We start from the raw sequence: 22539 nt of genomic DNA, 5'->3' as shown, positions 1-22539 counted from the left end.
GCTAGGAAGCTACCCTTTAGAATTATATCAAAGATATTCTCATCAAACATGAGTAAAGGTCCTAAAAAGAGCCTAGAATAGGATATGCATCGGCACCTAGAATCCAAATTATTGTAGGGGCTGGCTAACTTCATGAGCTGATAACCGTGAGAAAGCTACCATTCTGGAAAGGCTATCATACTAAAATATCATCTATGGATATATACATGTTCAGAAATCATGATTAGAATTTGCCCACTTGAGTGGTACCGATATGTGAAATTTTGGTGTTTGGCCCATGGACTAAATATACACATCACATAAAAGACAGAGGACATAAATCAAAATGTATATTTCCTTTTAAAAGCACTTAACTGTCCACAAGTGCAAGACCCCTTTTTCTGGTGAACCCAGAGATGTACATCTTCATTTTGAGGTATTGCAAATCACTTTGGTGCTATAACCCATTGGTTTCCTCATCCTTCCATTTTAGCACAGCATACATTGTGTTTGGGCGCTCTACATTCTCACATTTGAGACAAGGTTTATTTCACTGGTCTATCAGTGAAGAGGAGGTCTATCAGAGCGCGTGCATACATCGTTTGTGCTGCCACTAGGGGTGTACAGTGTTCAATATTACTCCAGAAATGACAATATGACCTCTGGGCTCTGGGTGGGTTTGACGGCCTGGCATGGTTGTTTTTACCCCTCCCCAGGTTAGCTGACAGTGTGATGTCACAGAGGAGGTCTATTAGAGCGCGTGCATACATCGTTTGTGCTGCCACTAGGGGTGTACAGTGTTCAATATTACTCCAGAAATGACAATATGACCTCTGGGCTCTGGGTGGGTTTGACGGCCTGGCATGGTTGTTTTTACCCCTCCCCAGGTTAGCTGACAGTGTGATGTCACAGAGGAGGTCTATCAGAGCGCGTGCATACATCGTTTGTGCTGCCACTAGGGGTGTACAGTGTTCAATATTACTCCAGAAATGACAATATGACCTCTGGGCTCTGGGTGGGTTTGACGGCCTGGCATGGTTGTTTTTACCCCTCCCCAGGTTAGCTGACAGTGTGATGTCACAGAGGAGGTCTATTAGAGCGCGTGCATACATCGTTTGTGCTGCCACTAGGGGTGTACAGTGTTCAATATTACTCCAGAAATGACAATATGAGTGACCTCTGGGCTCTGGGTGGGTTTGACGGCCTGGCATGGTTGTTTTTACCCCTCCCCAGGTTAGCTGACAGTGTGATGTCACAGAGGAGGTCTATTAGAGCGCGTGCATACATCGTTTGTGCTGCCACTAGGGGTGTACAGTGTTCAATATTACTCCAGAAATGACAATATGAGTGACCTCTGGGCTCTGGGTGGGTTTGACGGCCTGGCATGGTTGTTTTTACCCCTCCCCAGGTTAGCTGACAGTGTGATGTCACAGAGGAGGTCTATTAGAGCGCGTGCATACATCGTTTGTGCTGCCACTAGGGGTGTACAGTGTTCAATATTACTCCAGAAATGACAATATGACCTCTGGGCTCTGGGTGGGTTTGACGGCCTGGCATGGTTGTTTTTACCCCTCCCCAGGTTAGCTGACAGTGTGATGTCACAGAGGAGGTCTATTAGAGCGCGTGCATACATCGTTTGTGCTGCCACTAGGGGTGTACAGTGTTCAATATTACTCCAGAAATGACAATATGACCTCTGGGCTCTGGGTGGGTTTGACGGCCTGGCATGGTTGTTTTTACCCCTCCCCAGGTTAGCTGACAGTGTGATGTCACAGAGGAGGTCTATTAGAGCGCGTGCATACATCGTTTGTGCTGCCACTAGGGGTGTACAGTGTTCAATATTACTCCAGAAATGACAATATGACCTCTGGGCTCTGGGTGGGTTTGACGGCCTGGCATGGTTGTTTTTACCCCTCCCCAGGTTAGCTGACAGTGTGATGTCACAGAGGAGGTCTATCAGAGCGCGTGCATACATCGTTTGTGCTGCCACTAGGGGTGTACAGTGTTCAATATTACTCCAGAAATGACAATATGAGTGACCTCTGGGCTCTGGGTGGGTTTGACGGCCTGGCATGGTTGTTTTTACCCCTCCCCAGGTTAGCTGACAGTGTGATGTCACAGAGGAGGTCTATTAGAGCGCGTGCATACATCGTTTGTGCTGCCACTAGGGGTGTACAGTGTTCAATATTACTCCAGAAATGACAATATGACCTCTGGGCTCTGGGTGGGTTTGACGGCCTGGCATGGTTGTTTTTACCCCTCCCCAGGTTAGCTGACAGTGTGATGTCACAGAGGAGGTCTATTAGAGCGCTTGCATACATCGTTTGTGCTGCCACTAGGGGTGTACAGTGTTCAATATTACTCCAGAAATGACAATATGACCTCTGGGCTCTGGGTGGGTTTGACGGCCTGGCATGGTTGTTTTTACCCCTCCCCAGGTTAGCTGACAGTGTGATGTCACAGAGGAGGTCTATTAGAGCGCTTGCATACATCGTTTGTGCTGCCACTAGGGGTGTACAGTGTTCAATATTACTCCAGAAATGACAATATGAGTGACCTCTGGGCTCTGGGTGGGTTTGACGGCCTGGCATGGTTGTTTTTACCCCTCCCCAGGTTAGCTGACAGTGTGATGTCACAGAGGAGGTCTATCAGAGCGCGTGCATACATCGTTTGTGCTGCCACTAGGGGTGTACAGTGTTCAATATTACTCCAGAAATGACAATATGACCTCTGGGCTCTGGGTGGGTTTGACGGCCTGGCATGGTTGTTTTTACCCCTCCCCAGGTTAGCTGACAGTGTGATGTCACAGAGGAGGTCTATTAGAGCGCATGCATACATCGTTTGTGCTGCCACTAGGGGTGTACAGTGTTCAATATTACTCCAGAAATGACAATATGACCTCTGGGCTCTGGGTGGGTTTGACGGCCTGGCATGGTTGTTTTTACCCCTCCCCAGGTTAGCTGACAGTGTGATGTCACAGAGGAGGTCTATTAGAGCGCGTGCATACATCGTTTGTGCTGCCACTAGGGGTGTACAGTGTTCAATATTACTCCAGAAATGACAATATGACCTCTGGGCTCTGGGTGGGTTTGACGGCCTGGCATGGTTGTTTTTACCCCTCCCCAGGTTAGCTGACAGTGTGATGTCACAGAGGAGGTCTATTAGAGCGCGTGCATACATCGTTTGTGCTGCCACTAGGGGTGTACAGTGTTCAATATTACTCCAGAAATGACAATATGAGTGACCTCTGGGCTCTGGGTGGGTTTGACGGCCTGGCATGGTTGTTTTTACCCCTCCCCAGGTTAGCTGACAGTGTGATGTCACAGAGGAGGTCTATCAGAGCGCGTGCATACATCGTTTGTGCTGCCACTAGGGGTGTACAGTGTTCAATATTACTCCAGAAATGACAATATGACCTCTGGGCTCTGGGTGGGTTTGACGGCCTGGCATGGTTGTTTTTACCCCTCCCCAGGTTAGCTGACAGTGTGATGTCACAGAGGAGGTCTATTAGAGCGCGTGCATACATCGTTTGTGCTGCCACTAGGGGTGTACAGTGTTCAATATTACTCCAGAAATGACAATATGAGTGACCTCTGGGCTCTGGGTGGGTTTGACGGCCTGGCATGGTTGTTTTTACCCCTCCCCAGGTTAGCTGACAGTGTGATGTCACAGAGGAGGTCTATCAGAGCGCGTGCATACATCGTTTGTGCTGCCACTAGGGGTGTACAGTGTTCAATATTACTCCAGAAATGACAATATGACCTCTGGGCTCTGGGTGGGTTTGACGGCCTGGCATGGTTGTTTTTACCCCTCCCCAGGTTAGCTGACAGTGTGATGTCACAGAGGAGGTCTATTAGAGCGCGTGCATACATCGTTTGTGCTGCCACTAGGGGTGTACAGTGTTCAATATTACTCCAGAAATGACAATATGAGTGACCTCTGGGCTCTGGGTGGGTTTGACGGCCTGGCATGGTTGTTTTTACCCCTCCCCAGGTTAGCTGACAGTGTGATGTCACAGAGGAGGTCTATCAGAGCGCGTGCATATGTTTGGCAAGCTCCCACTTTGAACACAAACCTGTCCAGTGTCCAATTTGTAAAGGCTATGCACTCCAGTGAACAGCTTTTATCTATTAAGATAATGAGAAGAACGTTCTCAATGTTATTGAAACAGTTATTGTCATACATAAACATCATTTGTATTATATAGCTTCATTTAAATGCTTAGTTTATTAGTTTAATGTGGAAAATAATGATTTTTCAATCGCCCCTGTCTGCTCTATAATTGTGCAGAATCGTTCTTTTACTTTGAAATTTTTTGAAAAATCTCACCGGAACTTCTTATATTCGCTAGCTCTTATATTCGCTCACAGAACACAGGTGCTGTTTGTTTGGCTAACGGATAGCTAGCCATTAGCTCTTATTATTATCCCTACATAATGTTACAGGTAAGCTGGTTGTGGCCAGTGAGACCGGTGTGGACTTTGAAGGAGGCGAGGGTGGACATGGGCATTTTCGAAATAAAGAGCAGGAGTAGACAGGTAGATTTAGTGCAGGAATTCTATACTCATGAACAGTCAGTATGGGAACTACTTACAGATTTTCACAGATCCACAGACACAGGTAACAGGGGCGGCCGTGGTGATTCCCAGTAAGAGGATAGAGATCAATAAAAGAACATCAGATTATTTAAGTGTTTATGCAGTTGAGCTAGTGGCAATTTTGTTAGCGTTAGAGTGGGTGGAGGTAGGGGTGGAAAATAAAGTAATAATTTGTAGGGATTCAGTGGCAGCGTTAGCCAGTATTAAAAATGGAGCAGGGAAAAGTCATCAAGATTTAGTATATGAACTGTTGTTTGTTAATTCAAGGTTAGATAGGCAGGGGAAAACTATAAAGTTCATGTGGGTGCCAGCTCATGTAGGAATCTCAGGTAATGAGAAAGCAGACAGGGCAGCAAAGGAGGCGATCAGGAGAGAACAGGTGGACATTGAAATCAAACTTTCAAAATCAGAGGGGAAGAGTATAGTATGGAGGGAAATAGTTAAACAGTGGCAACAGCAGTGGGATAGGGCAATTAAAGGGAGACATCTGCATAGTATACAAAATAAAGTGGGAGTGGTGGGGAATAGTGGGACTAATAGGTTTGAACAGAGAGTTATAAGTAGATTGAGAATTGGTCACAGCAACTTAAATGGAACACTTAGTATAATAGGGAAGCACCCAACTGGGCATTGTAGTCAGTGTGAAGTAAGGGAGACGGTGGAGCATGTAATGATCTCATGCAGGAGATATGAAGCAGAGAGGGTGATCATGATGACTGGACTGCAGAGACTGGCACAAATAGAGGCCAGTGTGAAGGGTATAATGGGATGTGTGGGGGTAGTGGAGGGGAAGAAAATAGTTGTCAGTTTTTTGAGAGGAACTGGACTGATAACAAGACTGTAATGGATTAGGGGAACATTGGATGTATTAGTCCAGAAGGAGGCGGTAATGCAACATGTTGGATGCCAACCGCCGTAAAACCAAACAGAAGAAGAAGAAGTTACAGGTAAGCAACTGCTGATCAATGTCATGTTTTAATTAAATACACATATTCCATGTCCAGTTTGGCCATATTGTTGATATTTGCGCATATTTCTTATCGCAGTCTTTGACCTAAATATCACAGTTCACGTTAACGTTAACAGCTAAATAACAAATAGGCTTCTACAATGCCAACGGGTAGTAACTGCTGGCGTCTCATTCATTTCAATCATTACTTTATTTACCCAATTTGACATCACCTAGTTAGATATCAATCTTCTCTATTTGTGTCTAACTAACTAGTTAGCTAATGTTAGATTAAAATGAACTTGGAAACATTGTTATCAGTAATCTGCATAATGAGAAACTCATACACAGATAAAAGTAACAGCAGGTACTGATATAAACAGTCATGCCTGCTGTGTGTTTCTGTTTGTATGTTTTTAGTATCTAATGTATGTTTATTACTGTAAGTATAATATAGTCTACTATACATAATTTCAGATGGCATTATGAAAAAACAAGGCTATGGCAGGTGACACTGAGTGGCTCTCTACCGGGGTGTCTGGTATGGCCATCCAGTGAGGGAAACAGGCCTGCTCCTTGCCCCCAAAAAAAGAGAGATGGCATGACCTTTATAAGGTAAGATTATATGGCTTATCCATGTTCAAGTCAACAACATGACCCTAACACAATACACTGTAACATCAGGTACAGTATGTGATGGTACATGCGAGTCCATTCAATGTATGTGCATTGTGTGTTTCAGACTGCCACAGCCAGGTATCTGCACAGCTCAGGGATTACTGAAGTATCCCAGCAAGATGGAGCAAGGTGACCCTCTACTCCAAGCAGGGTTTCAGGTACGACCTCACCTTCACCCACTCATGCCTCCTTGGCCAACAAGGTGAAATAGTCATATTTAATTTCACTGGGACTTTATTTTTCCCTCTGTGTATCTTTCTCAAGGTGAGTGCCTACACTCCAGACAGCGTGTCCCAGGCATTGGAGTATCTGAAGGAGCTCCTGCTCGTCATCCACCAGCACAACCACATCCTGTCTGCACGGGCACACATCCCACCTGCTACAGCGAGCATGGACCAGCCTGCACGACTCCTGACAGTGAGTACCTGATTGTGTCTCCTGTCCAGATTGTGTTAAAAACATTTTATACAACCTCACACAGACAAGACTCAAGTCATTACTATTTTGCTTCAGACAAAATCATTTCCAAGGTTGTTCAGTGTATGGTGTCCCTTTCCTCAACTGTATGGTCTAACCTTAGAAATCTTGGTGTTATTTTCATCAGGCTATGTCCTTTGATCAAGTTAAGTCATTGTCCTGTACATGCCAACCCCCCCTATCTTAAAAACAAACACTCAGTTCTGTTGTGTCACACAGATTATTATTGATGCCTTTATATCATCCCACCTGGAGTACTGTAATTCCCTTTTAACATGCCTCACCAGTCCCTGGACTGTCTACAAATGGTCCAGTACACTGCTGTTGACTAAGGCCATGTGCCCACAGGGATTGTTTTTTTGTTTGTTTTTCAGGTCAGAATGCTTTGGAAATCATGTCCAAAGTGCTTCCAACATGCACAGACACAGCATTTATTTGTTGCTGCTGATTTTTTTTTACATTAATGAGCAGCCTGCCTCTCCAAAAGTGTAACTTTTCTCTGCTTGAGGCGCCCAGAGCACCCTGTCCAAAAACACTAGCCATCGAGAGTTTAACCACCAGGTGCGGTGCTGGGAAGAGGAGCGCTCCTAGAGCGTCCTTACCATAGAGAATGAACTGCAGAAAGGTGCTGGCAGCTCAAACAGACGTTCCCTGTGGACACAGCTGCTTAGTCCAGCACGACATGTGTCACATCATATCCATCTTAGCTTCCTTACATTGGCTTCCATCAAGTTTAAGGTTCTTGTAATCACTTCTAAAGCCCTGCATGGTCAGGCACCTGTGTAAATCTGTGACCTGATCCATCCCTACATCACCTACATGTGACTGCTCTGTGAAAGGTGCTATATAAATAAACGTTACTTACTTAGTTAATTACTTACTTAGCTGGATAAGATTTACACCTGGCATTAAAACAGGTCCAGGATCTACGTAGAAAATGTGATTCATCCTGTTTAATCCATGCCAACTATGTCTCTTTTCATCTATCATCTACAACGTGTATCTATGAGTCTGATGTGTCCCATGTTTGTGTTTTCCCTACAGTGGTGAAGTGTCAGTGTGGTGTCTGCAGAGCCTGCTCGCCTCCAACACAACCCACCATCATCACAGTGTGGTGTCTGCAGAGCCTGCTCACCTCCAACACAACACACCATCATCACAGTGTGGTGTCTGCAGCCTGCTCACCTCCAACACAACCCACCATCATCACAGTGTGGTGTCTGCAGAGCCTGCTCACCTCCAACACAACACACCATCATCACAGTGTGGTGTCTGCAGAGCCTGCTCACCTCCAACACAACCCACCATCATCACAGTGTGGTGTCTGCAGAGCCTGCTCGCCTCCAACACAACCCACCATCATCACAGTGTGGTGTCTGCAGAGCCTGCTCACCTCCAACACAACCCACCATCATCACAGTGTGGTGTCTGCAGAGCCTGCTCACCTCTAACCTTATATTTACAGTCTATGCCTCCAACACAACCCACCATCATCAAGACCTGCAGTGGGTTGCACCAACTGTGCGTAAGTTGAAACGTAAGCTAGTTTGAACGTAAAGTCTCACTAAGTCCGAGTTTACGCACTACTAAAAATATTTGGGTTGCACCAAGTGAAATAGTTACAACATAGGCATAAGTTAGAACTTAAATTTTACACCTACTCTTACTAGGTGTAAAGTCCTCTGTAAAGTAGGTAATTGGCACAGCTGGCAATTGGCACCATGACACAGCATTGTTTTGCGTCGGTAACGTGTTCTCCGTGTCATAAATTACACGCTTTGATATTTATGACTCACGCTTTTGTTTTCCACAAGCATACAAATTAAAATAACAGCAACAATTTAGCGAGGCAGGATGGTCGTAAATTAGCCTACAATGCATGATGATGAAGAGCTCACAGATAAACATTAACAGTAGCCTATTATGAACCTAAACGTGTTATTGTAAGTCGCTTTGGATAAAAGCGTCTAAATGACGTAATTTAATGTAATGTAAACGAACGGTACTCAATAATGTTCTCATTTGGTTAGTGTTGATGAAATATGAAAGCACTAATTTGCGGCCAAGGCTTTGACCAAGGTTTCCGTGCCTCGAATTCAGATGTTTAGGCAGAAGCATGTAAATGTGTGTGTGCGTGTGCGTGTGCTTGTGTGTGTGTGTGTGTGTGTGTGTGTGTGTGCAGACTGAACACCTATGGCATTCAGACCCAGACGCCCCAACAGGTGGAGCACATCCAGATCTGGCCTCAGAAGGAGCTGGTAAAGGTAAGATCACGGACACTGATCTCAGTCTCTCTCTCTCTCTCCCTCAGTCATTCTCCCTCAGTCTCTCTCTCTCAGTCTCTCTCCCTCAGTCTCTCTCTCTCTCTCTCTCTCCTTCAGTCTCTCTCCCTCAGTCTCTCTCTCTCTCCTCTCTCTCCCTCAGTCATTCTCCCTCAGTCTCTCTCTCTCCTTCAGTCTCTCTCCCTCAGTCTCTCTCTCTCTCCTCTCTCTCAGTCTCTCTCCCTCAGTCTCTCTCCCTCAGTCTCTCTCCCTCAGTCTCTCTCTCTCTCCTCTCTCTCAGTCTCTCTCCCTCAGTCTCTCTCTCTCTCCTCTCTCTCAGTCTCTCTCCCTCAGTCTCTCTCCCTCTCCTCTCTCTCCCTCAGTCTCTCTCCCTCAGTCTCTCTCTCTCTCTCCTCTCTCTCAGTCTCTCTCTCTCAGTCTCTCTCCCTCTCCTCTCTCCCTCAGTCTCTCTCCCTCAGTCTCTCTCCCTCAGTCTCTCGTGAGCCTCCTCAGTCTCAGACATATCGATGCATTCAGCTGCTGCAGATAGATAGACATTGGCCGTAGCACGTTGATGGCTCTCCTGGTTCTCAGCAGTGTAGATAGTTGTACACACACCTGTGTGTGTTGGTTCTCAGCAGTGTAGATAGTTGTACACACACCTGTGTGTGTTGGTTCTCAGCAGTGTAGATAGTTGTACACACACCTGTGTGTGTTGGTTCTCAGCAGTGTAGATAGTTGTACACACCTGTGTGTTGGTTCTCAGCAGTGTAGATAGTTGTACACACACCTGTGTGTGTTGGTTCTCAGCAGTGTAGATAGTTGTACACACACCTGTGTGTGTTGGTTCTCAGCAGTGTAGATAGTTGTACACACACCTGTGTGTGTTGGTTCTCAGCAGTGTAGATAGTTGTACACACCTGTGTGTTGGTTCTCAGCAGTGTAGATAGTTGTACACACACCTGTGTGTGTTGGTTCTCAGCAGTGTAGATAGTTGTACACACACCTGTGTGTGTTGGTTCTCAGCAGTGTAGATAGTTGTACACACACCGGTGTGTGTTGGTTCTCAGCAGTGTAGATAGTTGTACACTAGGGATCGACCGATATGGGTTTTTCAGGGCCGATATCGATATCGATTATCGGCAATGAAAGACACCGATAACCGATATTTTGGAACCGATATGTTTGCAGTAAAAATTTAAATCTTGGTGTCAAAATTTAGAATAACACGACCTGTTGTTGAAATTCATTTTCTTCAGTTTATCCAACTACAATATTATTTGAAAATATTCACTCTATTAATATTGATATGAATCAAAGTGTATGTATGTGTGTGTGTGTGTGTGTGTGTGTGTGTGTGTGTGTGTGTGTGTGTGTGTGTGTGTGTGTGTGTGTGTGTGTTTGTTCAATCTAGTGGAGACTTGGGCACATTATCAAGATAAAGCTGTGGACTTATACTTTTAACAAACTAACACCAACTCACTACAGTAACAAAATAATAGAGGGTTTCCCTCCGCTTACACCTGACACTAACCTCACCCCCAGGCTCTCAAAGGAGAATACTGAAACAAACACGTTCATCCGTGCATCCGCTGATGTAATGTCTCATCCTCGTTTATTCGGTTCCTTGTTTCAATCTAGAGTCCGCTGACGAAATGTCTCGTCCTAGTTTATTCGGTTCCTTGTTCCAAGCAGAGAGAGAGTCAGAGAGAGCCGCTCTGCTTGCCCAGACATGCCTGCCTGCCAATGTATTTTTCGGACACGCAGCGGACTGGATCAATAAAACAGCTTCGCTACTGACAACCATGGCCATTTGATTCAAAAAGAGCGACGCTACACCGTGGACACGCACGCTACTATGGAATTAAAAACTAGTGCCCCATACACTGCTTTGTGAGGTTACTAGGCTATTTTGCCCTTTTCAACAGCGGTGGACGGTGATAAGTTTGAGTTGCACTTGCACAGCAGGCACCAACGTTACTCAAAGATATATGCTATCAGTACACAAATAATCTCTGTTATCTTATCGTTATCACTGCAACAAAGTGCATGCGCGCATTTTCAATGATACTGCTTCATCTCTCTCACTTATAGACAGACCTATCTCCATCTCCACACACTTTGCACTGTGCGAGGCTGCGCTTCATACGAATCGCTCATAAGATCGTGGTGTTTTTGAAATGTCAGCGTAGGTAATTATTATGTATATTAACTTTAGTACAACTTCGGCATGGCAATATCTGCAGCTTTACCTTAACACTGTGACTGTCACACAGTCGCAACAGCCAACTAGTCAAGTCCGCTCCACAGAGGCAGCACAGCTCAGACGGCCACGGCCTGCCTCTGTGCAGGCTGGAGCACTGAGGTGTCAGATTTCATCTGAGCAGCTCTCTGATAGGCTATTGCTCGATGTGTAACCAATCAGATAGCGCTGTGGGAGGGACATTGCTCCAGATCACACAGAGGGAACTACAGTACTGTAGGAGAGGCTCCTTCCAGCCGCAGCAGCTGCAAATTAGCGCATTTTTTTATTAAATTATTATATCGGCAAACAGCCAATGAAAATGCCGATACAGATAATCGGCAAAATGTTGAATATCGGCCATAATAATCGGCCAGACCGATTGTACACACACCTGTGTGTGTTGGTTCTCAGCAGTGTAGATAGTTGTACACACACCTGTATGTGTTGGTTCTTAGCAGTGTAGATAGTTGTACACACACCTGTGTGTGTTGGTTCTCAGCAGTGTAGATAGTTGTACACACCTGTGTGTGTTGGTTCTCAGCAGTGTAGATAGTTGTACACACACCTGTGTGTGTTGGTTCTCAGCAGTGTAGATAGTTGTACACACACCTGTATGTGTTGGTTCTTAGCAGTGTAGATAGTTGTACACACACCTGTGTGTGTTGGTTCTCAGCAGTGTAGATAGTTGTACACACACCTGTGTGTGTTGGTTCTCAGCAGTGTAGATAGTTGTACACACACCTGTGTGTGTATGGTTCTCAGCAGTGTAGATAGTTGTACACACACCTGTGTGTGTTGGTTCTCAGCAGTGTAGATAGTTGTACACACACCTGTGTGTGTATGGTTCTCAGCAGTGTAGATAGTTGTACACACACCTGTGTGTTGGTTCTCAGCAGTGTAGATAGTTGTACACACACCTGTGTGTGTTGGTTCTCAGCAGTGTAGATAGTTGTGCACACACCTGTGTGTGTTGGTTCTCAGCAGTGTAGATAGTTGTACACACACCTGTGTGTGTATGGTTCTCAGCAGTGTAGATAGTTGTACACACACCTGTGTGTGTTGGTTCTCAGCAGAGTAGATAGTTGTACACACACCTGTGTGTGTATGGTTCTCAGCAGTGTAGATAGTTGTACACACACCTGTGTGTGTTGGTTCTCAGCAGTGTAGATAGTTGTACACACACCTGTGTGTGTTGGTTCTCAGCAGTGTAGATAGTTGTACACACACCTGTGTGTGTTGGTTCTCAGCAGTGTAGATAGTTGTACACACACCTGTGTGTGTATGGTTCTCAGCAGTGTAGATAGTTGTACACACACCTGTGTGTGTTGGTTCTCAGCAGTGTAGATAGTTGTGTACACACACCTGTGTGTGTTGGTTCTCAGCAGTGTAGATAGTTGTGTACACACACCTGTGTGTGTTGGTTCTCAGCAGTGTAGATAGTTGTGTACACACACCTGTGTGTGTTGGTTCTCAGCAGTGTAGATAGTTGTACACACACCTGTGTGTGTTGGTTCTCAGCAGTGTAGATAGTGGGCTCTGTCCCCTCTGCTTTAGGAGTGATGGTGTATGTTTGAAGCTGTCCAGAATAATGTGGAGACTCGTGAGTCCTCCATCTTCTAACACCATGTGTTTGCCTCCCTGCAGATTTATCGTATCCTGGGCAAGACGGTGGTGTGCTACCCCATCGTGTTTGATCTGAGTGACTTTTACCTGTCCCAAGATGTTATGCTGCTGATCGACGACATCAAGGTGAGCCCGGGATTACAAAGAGACAGTCTGTGTCTCGTCATAGACCGCTGGGGTAGCTGGCTGGGGGGGCGTGGTCAGGGTGGGGTAAATCCCCCCGTTCCCCCCATTCAGCATAGTTAGCATTTAGCTGCTAGCCCAGCCCAGGCAGCTACTATCAGGGATTCAACAGACCTTTATGTACCTGCTCTAGAATCCCCAATCCTGTAGTGTAGAGCCACAGCACTGTCCTTTGGTGAGTCAGCCCATTGAGATATATGTTTTTTTTACCCCACTCGCGTGCCAGCCGTATAACATTTTGTTGGCGTTCCCACACAGACCGATCTATCGGCTTTCACAGCAGACAGCACAAACACCAGGCATGTCCAAAGTCCGGCCCGGGGGCCATTTACAGCCCGCGCACTGATTTGAAATGGCCCTCCACACAGTATTGGTTAATCAAGCAAGTTCACAAGTCATGGTACACCTAACGATGACAGCACTGTCATCCACTTTGTAGGAGGCAAGCATCAAGTATTACAACTAGACAGGCGCAACTATAATGTTTTACAGCAAATGAACAGTTAGCTAGCAGTAACAGACATTTCCCACTAGGTGGCAGACATGGCCACAGCAAAGAAGCCTAAAGGTGACAGTGAGCCACCGCTTTCAGGAGCGCTGGAAGGTGGAATATGGTTTCACTGAAAGCTGAAAGGGTTCAGTTTGTCTCATTTGCCAAGAGACCATCGCTGTTATGAAAGAGTTCAATGTGAACAGACATGATGAGACCAAGCAGCATTCTGTTATGAAAGAGTTCAATGTGAACAGACATGACGAGACCAAGCAGCATTCTGTTATGAAAGAGTTCAATGTGAACAGACATGATGAGACCAAGCAGAATTCATACCCGCGATAGTGAACTTTGAACAGTGAAGGACTAATATCATCTACCTGTGTGTGTGTGTGTCTCCCTGTGTGTGTGTGTGTGTGTGTGTGTCCCTGTGTGTGTGTGTGTGTGTGTGTGTGTGTGTGTGTGTGTGTGTGTGTGTGTGTGTGTGTGTGTGTGTGTGTGCGTGCGTGCGTGCGTGCACGTGCGTGCGTGTGTGTGTGTGCGTGCGCCTGTGTGTCCCTGTGTGCAGAACGCTCTGCAGTTCATCAAGCAGTGCTGGAAGATGCAGGGACGTCCTCTCTTCCTGGTCCTCATCCGCGAGGACAACATCAAGTAAGACACACTCACTAACATGGCCACTCTGTCTCTCATCTGTCCTGCTGTCCTCCCAAACAGTCTCACTACGTCCTCCCTTGTCCTATATCTCGCTACATCAACCCCCCCCCCTCTCTCTTTCTCTCTCTCTCTCTTTCTGTCACTCACTGAATTGCCAAAAAGAAAATGCGTTGACAGTCACTAGGAGCTATTCTTCCTGGGGTTCACAAGCCTAGATGTTATTATCACGTTAGGAGTATTAACCCTAACATACATGTCTTTGATGGTGGAAGAAAACCGGCGCGCCCGGAGGAAACCCACACGCACACGACACGGGGAGAACATGCCTAGAGGAGGAAACCCACACGCACACGACACGGGGAGAACATGCCTAGAGGAGGAAACCCACACGCACACGACACGGGGAGAACATGCCTAGAGGAGGAAACCCACACGCACACGCACGGGGAGAACATGCAAACTCGAGACCTTCTTGCCGTGAGGCAGCAGCGCTAACCACTGAGCCACCAATTAAAGGGACAGTTCACCCCAAAAATCCGAAACACATATTTTCCTCTTACCTGTACTGCTATTTATCCATCTCGATAGTTTTGGTGTGAGTTGCCGAGTTTTGGAGATATCAGCCGGAGAGATGTCTGCCTTCTCTCCACTACAATGGAACTGGATGGCACTCGGCATGTGGTGCTCAAAGCTCCAACAAAATGCATTTGACAAACTCAACAGCAGTGTCTCTTTCCAGAAATCATGATAATCCACAGACCTTGCTGTGAGCAGTTTCATGTACAGTAGGAACTATTTTCTTTCGACCAAACTACACCTGTCAACCGTCTCGCCGCAGAAAAGCAAGCGTGCTAACCTGACAGCTGTGCTAACCTGACAGCTACGCTAACGTTGGATGCACACTTTCTTCTGCGTGGTGAGACAGTCAAACGTCGATATCTCCCAAATCTGGCGACTCAACGCCAAAACCATCTAGATGGATAAATAGCACTAGGCTGCAGGTAAGAGGAACATTATTACGACGTGAACTGTCCTTTTAAGTAATTTTCTTTCATCAAATATTTCTGTAGTCCTCTCTCTCTCTCTCTCTCTCTCTCTCTCTCTCTCTCTGTCTCTCTCCTCTCTCTCTCTCTCTCTGTCTCTCTCTCTCTCTCTCTCTCCTCTCTCTCTCTCTCTCTCTCTCTCTCTCTCTCTCTCAAAGCACTATTTATCTTTATAGCAGCCAGGTGCTACAGCAGTTGCTGGCTGATTGGGCGATAATGCCTCTCATCTGTATCACTATAGCAGGGCTATGGGGCTGATTGCAGCAGTATTGAGCGTTCTACAGAAAGCCATATGTTTCAGTGTGCTAGCGACGCTTAAACAGCCACAGCATCTGCAGCATCTGAACGGAGTCAATAGGCTCTCATAGAAGCAGCTCAATAGTCATTAGTTGGCTATTGATTGGGACGATGAGCTGTATGGAAAGTGACAGACAGTAGAGAGGCAGCGTGGAGCGAGAGGGGGCTCGGCCTCGTGTTTGGAACGGTGCAGCCAACACAAACCATGCAAGTCTCAGCTCTGAATCTGTTTGGCCTCCGTCTCACTAGGGGGAGCCGCTTCAACCCAATCCTGGACATGCTGGCGTCCTTCAAGAAGGGCAACCTCGGAGGGGTCAAGGTTCACGTGGACAGACTTCAGGTGAGCTTCACTTCATTTAGTCGTTCTCTCTTTCTTTCGCCCTCTCCATATATACATATTTTCATTTGATTTGATTTGATTTGATATGTATTTGGCCAACAAATCTGCAGCCGAGCAATGGTTTCTGGAGTGTGTGAGGGGATGCTGATACCTGATCAATGACAAAAACAATGTCCTCAAAGTCAAGGCGGTTAAGTTGAATTTTAACATTAGCTTTGGCAAACTCATGACAGGCTTCCACAGCAGCACAGAGAGCTCCTCAGGTGTTTCCTGTTGAGTTTGTCCGTTTCCTCTTCCTGTCTTGCTATTAACTTGACAGCTAAACTGCCAGCTACTTTGAAAACACCTCCACTCTTTATCATCTCATTGTTGTGGGTGCTGCTCTTCCCCGGCACCTCTGTTTTTGTTTGGAGTTGACTTCAGTTGTAACGGCTCATATCACATTTACAGGCAGCACACTAGCTACAGTATACTGACTGTTCTCTTCACTGCTGCCACCTAGTGTCTCCTCTGATTACTGACTTAGACACCTTTTTTATCAGGTTCTTTCAGATCCTCCACTTCTCCTCAATTGTACAGTACTCCACCCCCTCACCGCCTGCTGATCTGGGGAGAGTTGTAGACTAGCACATGCTTCCTCTGATACACGTGCAAGTCTCTAGCTGCTTCTTTTCACCTGACAGCGAGGAGTTTCACTGGCAGTGAAGTAGCGTGTGGGAGGATCACGCTATACACAAGCAATCGTGCCTGTGGACGCCCGACCAAGCGGGAGGTAACACGGGGGCTCGAACCCGGAACCCTCGTGTTGGTAGGCAGGGAATCTACTGCCGCACGACCTGGACCTCTCATATCTTCCCCTGTATCATCTTTGTGCTTCCAAGTGTTTCCTCGCTACATTTCTTTACTCATTGACTTTACAGTTGACTGCAGCGCACGAGGTCACGTGACCTCATATCATGTGACCCTTTCAGACCCTGATCTCTGGAGCGGTGGTGGAGCAGTTGGACTTCCTGCGTGTCAATGAGGCAGAGTAAGTCACATTGTCAATCATATTTGACCTCCGCCGAGCAAGGAGACACTGTTTCCCCCCGTTAGTCTGTCTGTCTGTCTTTCTATCTGTCTGTCTTTCTGTCTGTCTGTCTGTCTGTGTCTCTGTCTGTCTGTCTGTCTGTCTGTATCTCTGTCTGTCTGTATCTCTGTCTGTCTGTCTGTGTCTCTCTGTCTGTCTGTCTGTCTGTCTGTCTCTCTGTCTGTCTGTCTGTCTGTCTGTCTGTCTTTCTATCTGTGTCTGTCTGTCTGTCTGTCTGTCTTTCTGGCTGTCTTTCTGTCTTTCTATCTGTGTCTGTCTGTATGTCTGTCTTTCTGTCTTTCTATCTGTGTCTGTCCGTCCGTCCGTCCGTCCGTCTGTCTTTCTGTCTTTCTTGTCTGTCTTTCTGTCTTTCTTGTCTGTCTGTCTGTCTTTCCGTCTTTCTATCTCTGTATGTCCGTCCGTCCGTCCGTCCGTCCGTCCGTCCGTCTGTCCGTCTGTCAGCAGGACAGCCCAAAAAGTCAAAAACAGATTTACATGAAATTTGGACAGATAGATCTTGGGTCGAGGAACAATTGAGTAGATGTTGGGGGTGTTCCTGACCCTGGAAAGTAAACTAACAGAGACAGATATACTTGCAGGGTTGCATTTGCAGGGTCAAGAAAACAATGTAACTAATGTATACTACATATGTGTTTATGCTTACGTACATGCAGTTACACACAAACTCACATAAAGCCTTATTACACTCAACTCAATGATTCTGCTACAGACTAGGGGTGGGCAATACGGCCCTAAAATAACATCAGCATATTTCATGATATTTCTGTGATAACGATATTCTTGACGATATGAGAAAATACTGAACAATATTTTATGATTCATTTCAACAACACACAATTGCAACAAAAGTATCCAAACCACTTCCACAATATTGAAGTCACTCCCCTTTTTGGAATGAACTCCTCCCCCGTGTGGAGCCACTTTCAGCCATGCTTCTTGCTGTGCGTACATCATTACATAATAAACAAGTTGGAACATTGCCATTATCACAATCATTATCATGTACTGTACCGTTGCAGTGGTGCATGAATTCCTAAACATATATCATATTATATAAATCATAATCATAATGCTCAAACATACAGTATAATAAGTATAATGGGCGTACGCCTAGGTGTAACGCTACGTCCGACGTAGAACTCAAAGTTACGACTAACTTAATTTTATGACTAGTGCACCATGTAGTCTTAAGCCCTGTATGGGTGTAACTTTTACGTCTGGTATGGAGCAGGCGTAAAAGTTAAACCCAAGGCGTACCCACTGACAGCTGTCTCATCTTGATCTGCACTGTCGGGACTGACAGCTCTGTGCTGTCAGTGCCGTTCAGTCCTGTGATGCGGGGGAATCTTCTCCAAAAATATCGATCGATATGTGCTGTAAATGGACGTTTTGGGCGCAGGACCTCCACTCGTCGGCGGGTTAAAAGCTGATGCTGATTTCTTCCTGACTTCATCAACTGCCCGCTGTGCGCAGTCCGCCATCGCATTCAGTACTGATTGCACTTGTGATCAAATTCCATGCATCTTGTTTCTGTTTGTTTGTGTTGGTGCTGTTAGTGTTAAATTGAGCTGTGAGAACGTTTCTATGCTTTGAATACAATATAAGTTTGAGCTGAGTTGGAGCTGTCTGTCAGCTGTCTCGAGCTCGTCTGAGAGAAGTGTGTTGCTTGGCAACAAGCACGTATTCACGTGAACGCACACGTCCGCAGCCGAAAGACCGGGCGCAGCTACGACCATGGTAAGTCAAGCTTGGTGGTGCACTCGGTGTAAATTCAAATCACAACGTCGGGCGTAGCTAAGACCGGCATAACAGTTAAGACCTACTTTTTTACGCCCAGCTGGTGCACTCTGCTCCTGTGAAGCACAGCTCAAGTTTCTCATCGTCATCATCTCCAAAAAGTCAACATAAATAGAGGACATTTGACCAAAGAGTTCATCCCTTGCATCTTCGTATGCAGGACAGTAGAACAAAAAAATAATCTTGTTTTCAATTTCACTTAACTCACACAGCAAACAGAGTCTGTCCTCAGGAGGAGCATTGGAACCTGCCAGTCTCTAGGGCTAAAGGAAGAGTTGCAGAACGTAACTGTGCGCACAGAAACCCCCTGCACCCGAGGTCTGGAACTCCCTGCCCCAACATCGCCGACAGTCTGACACCATACATTTTTTTTGCCTCCCACCAGGCCGTTATTGAAAATAAGAATTTGTTCTTAATTAACTTGCCTGATTAAATAAAGGTTGATGATAACCACATTCAAATCCCACCTCAAAACCCACCTGTTCAAACTGGCCTACTCACTTTAATCATATACATCACTCAATCTATGTTGTCTGCGTGCCGAGTATATCTCCTGTCTTTTCTTTTATCTACGCTCGTCTTATCTTAATTATGCTGATGTTTGCCATGCTTGTTGTTCTTATCTGAGTATGATCTTTTAGAATGTTATGTCTCTTTTATGCATGTACAGTGACCTTGGGTCTTTTGAAAGGCGTCTCCAAATAAATTGTATTGTATCATTATTATTATATTAGTCTCTTGGATATCACAAAGTAACCTGTTATGAAAAATAAGTGACAAATCGTTCAGATAAAATAAGGATTTCAATTCATTTGCCCAGGGATGTCTATGAGCGATGTCCCAGTTAAAGCAGCTACGAGCAAGATTTTCGATTGTTATTAAACAGTCTAAATTTAATATCGATGCATCACATCTTACCTCTAATAGTAGATGAGACCAACGCAGAGTAGTCTCGCTTGAACCCGGAGTGAATCGGCCAGTGTTAGTCTGTCTGTGGCCGGGGCAGATCAGGAAGTGAAATGAAACGGTTTGCAGCAGCCACTTCGGCCATAACCACAAAATAACTTCCAAAAAACCTGTTAGAATATAACGAGAGATGTTCGCGAGAGTAGCAAGCCCCTGCATGGCGTTCTCCTTGTTTATGGTCTGTTGCTAGGCAGAGCGAAACGGCGGAAGGCAGGCAGCTGCCGTGAACCGTTTCGTTTCACTTCCGGGTTTATCCGGCCCGCCGGTAGACAGATAGAGAGAGAGAGCCTGGTGACGCGAGGTTAGACAGACACAGACTCTATAATCATCAAGAGAGCAATCTCCGATTCACACGGCTTTGGTCTCAGCTACTATTATAGGTAAGATGTGATGCATCAATATTGTAATTATACTGTTTAATAACAATCGAAAATCTTGCTCGTAGCTGCTTTAAATACATTTTTAGTAAGTCTTATATTGATAACGATACGACATGGCGCACACCTACTACAGGTAAGCCTCTAATCGTCCCTGGGTGTTTCTCCACGTGTGTGCAGGATCCCAGAGTTTAAGAGCTTCGAGGAGCTGGAGCTCCCCAAGCACTCCAAGGTGAAGAGACAGACCAGCACGCCCAACGCCTCGGACCTGGAGCAGCAGCCCGAGATCAACGTGGAGGAGTGGTGGCACAGACCCACCCACGAGATCATGCAGAAGTTCCACGTGAGTCCAACGCAGTGGAACACTACAGGAACAAAACAAACCAACAGGCTCAGATCACTGACCCAAAGAAGCAGGAATAGCACAGAGTTTCCAGCTTGTGCTCTGCCTCACGCAAACTATGCACATTGTCACTTCCGTGTTAGTCTCTTAAAACACGTGTAAAACGGACGATTGGCTTTTCAAATGCTTCTGCCTACACGTCTGTACTTCAAGCTGGGAAAACTTGGTCAAAACGGAAAGGGAATGTCAGGGAAAATAACGAGCGATGATAGGGGGATGTCCCGGATGTCCCGGATGTGCCGCTCCTGTTCCTCCAATCACCCGCATCGGTTTGAACTTCCTCCAGTCTGAAGCGTGGGACCTGGATTCATCTCAAACCAGGAAACTCTGTGGCTTATCAGCAGATAGGAGACTGAGACCCTCACAATAGAGAACCACAGGGATGATGTATTTTTGTAGGCTTAACCCGAAATCGCCGCCATTTTGGTTCGTTAGGGAAAAAGTCTATGCGGTTTTAGAATGGGGATTTCACTTAAATGCATAAAATAAGGTCTGTGCTTAACTCATTGAGTGCCAGCCACTTTTGGAGAACGGACGCTCCCAGTGCCAGAGTTTCAGAGCGTTTTCAGTGATTTCTCGAGGCCCACAGAATATTGTGTGATATTACTATGTAAACACTGAACACGCACAAAGAACGATGAGACTCTCTTCTATCATCTGCAAAAAAAAGTTTATTGATCCCATTTTCCGTTCTTTAGTTATGAGCCGGAGAAGATAGCTTGATTTAACCAAAAACAGCAATTTTTTTCTAGAAGCTGAGATAATGAGCCTTTTGTGAAATTAAACATTTCAAGCACATCACTGACTCTGAAGGTAATATTTTCTAATGTAGTCACACCTCAAAAATAATTTCCTTCAATAAAACAGTGAAGGCCAGGGAATTTTGTTTGTCAGAATAATATTTTTTAGCTGCAACCAGCAGCGCTGGCCCCTGCGTGCGCTGCTGGTTGCAGCTTCTTGCTGGTCTTGATTTGCTGCTGGTGGGCATCGGATATTCTGGCTTGCTTGCCAATCCTGTCCTGCTGTCTGGGTCTGTCTGGGTGTTGTGTGCTGCTCTGCGTGCCCCCCCCCCCCCCGCCTCAACTGCACACTCCTCCTCCGTATGGGAGTGTCTCTGGTGGCTCTCTGCTGAGTTTGCTGTGCACAGTGAAGGGTGCGCGACATCCAGCTTTTTTACAGCGTTCCGCGTGTGTTTGTCACCGGCAACCATGCTTCCAGTTGAGAATAATAACAACTCCACGGCTGATCATGCGGATGTGCTGTCGCAACGGACACGGAGCGGCTCAATTGTGGGAGCAGATTGGCTGCTGCAGGCACAGCTACAGTAACGTTATGCTTCATGCATATCGATGCATACGGATGCGATGCGATTTCCGTTTCCCAAACGACTTCTTCTTTGTTTTTTCCTTGCCTTTCTGTTATCTGGAGAGCACTGTCGCCACCTAAGGGTTCTGTAAAATAGGTTAGACACATTCAATAGCTCCCATATTGTAAGAGGCGATGTAAGAGGCTTAGATCGACATCCCCCCGTCAAAAAACGCAATTGACGACTTTAGTCGTCTTTGGCACTCTACGTCACTATTTGAATTGACGACTAAAGTCGTCATTGGCACTCAATGAGTTAACAAAAGTTTATGGAAATGCAAATTGGGGTTCAGCAAGATAATCTCCACAAACGTTAATCACTTTTATGTCTTTTGAAGCATTTTCAAAACAAAAAAAAACGCATTTACTTTCCAAAAGTCATAAAAGTTCTTTGCACCAATCTCTGTCTGTTTTTGCACTGCTCCACATCACCTTGGTACATGGTGTTTTGTCTTGCAAGTTGCAGCATGGGTTTCTCTCTTGACCAGGCTGATCTTTCTTTCTGTCTTTCTGTCTTTCTGTCTGTCTTTCTGTCTTTCTGTCTTTCTGTCTCTCTGTCTGTCTGTCTGTCTGTCTGTCTGTCTGTCTGTCTGTCTGTCTGTCTGTCTGTCTGTCTGTCTGTCTGTCTGTCTGTCTGTATCACTGCCCAGGACTCTGACTGCTTGGCCAGTCAAGCCCAGCTTGCTGTAATCCTCCTCAGGAGAGAAGGACCAGACTTCCTTGA

General features: G+C 45.9%; 1 protein-coding gene and 1 long non-coding RNA gene across 2 annotated transcripts in view; both read left to right on the top strand.

Annotated features, from left to right (window-relative positions):
- Positions 1-6078: 6078 nt before the first annotated feature.
- Positions 6079-6547, top strand: LOC310791243. Its single transcript, XR_014553422.1, has 3 exons — positions 6079-6141; positions 6269-6362; positions 6469-6547. It is a non-coding gene; the product is annotated as an uncharacterized lncRNA (long non-coding RNA).
- Positions 6548-6956: 409 nt separating this feature from the next.
- Positions 6957-22539, top strand: part of LOC310791550 (phosphorylase b kinase regulatory subunit beta-like) — a gene marked incomplete at its 5' end in the record, with an annotated part of 30658 nt that continues 15075 nt past the window's right edge. The window contains 8 exons of the mRNA XM_083653222.1: positions 6957-6994; positions 8864-8945; positions 12832-12936; positions 14052-14134; positions 15727-15817; positions 16789-16847; positions 20228-20390; positions 22466-22539. The exon at positions 22466-22539 is cut by the window's right edge and continues 8 nt beyond it. Of these exons, the coding sequence (XP_083509348.1) occupies positions 6957-6994; positions 8864-8945; positions 12832-12936; positions 14052-14134; positions 15727-15817; positions 16789-16847; positions 20228-20390; positions 22466-22539 (695 nt within the window). The remainder of the gene's footprint in view (positions 6995-8863; positions 8946-12831; positions 12937-14051; positions 14135-15726; positions 15818-16788; positions 16848-20227; positions 20391-22465) is intronic.

Source organism: Poromitra crassiceps (genome assembly GCF_964638095.1).
Source record: "Poromitra crassiceps genome assembly, chromosome: 16".
Classification (NCBI taxonomy): domain Eukaryota; kingdom Metazoa; phylum Chordata; class Actinopteri; order Beryciformes; family Melamphaidae; genus Poromitra; species Poromitra crassiceps.
Note: the sequence above shows the minus strand (reverse complement) of the source record. Positions and strands in the feature narration are given on the sequence as shown.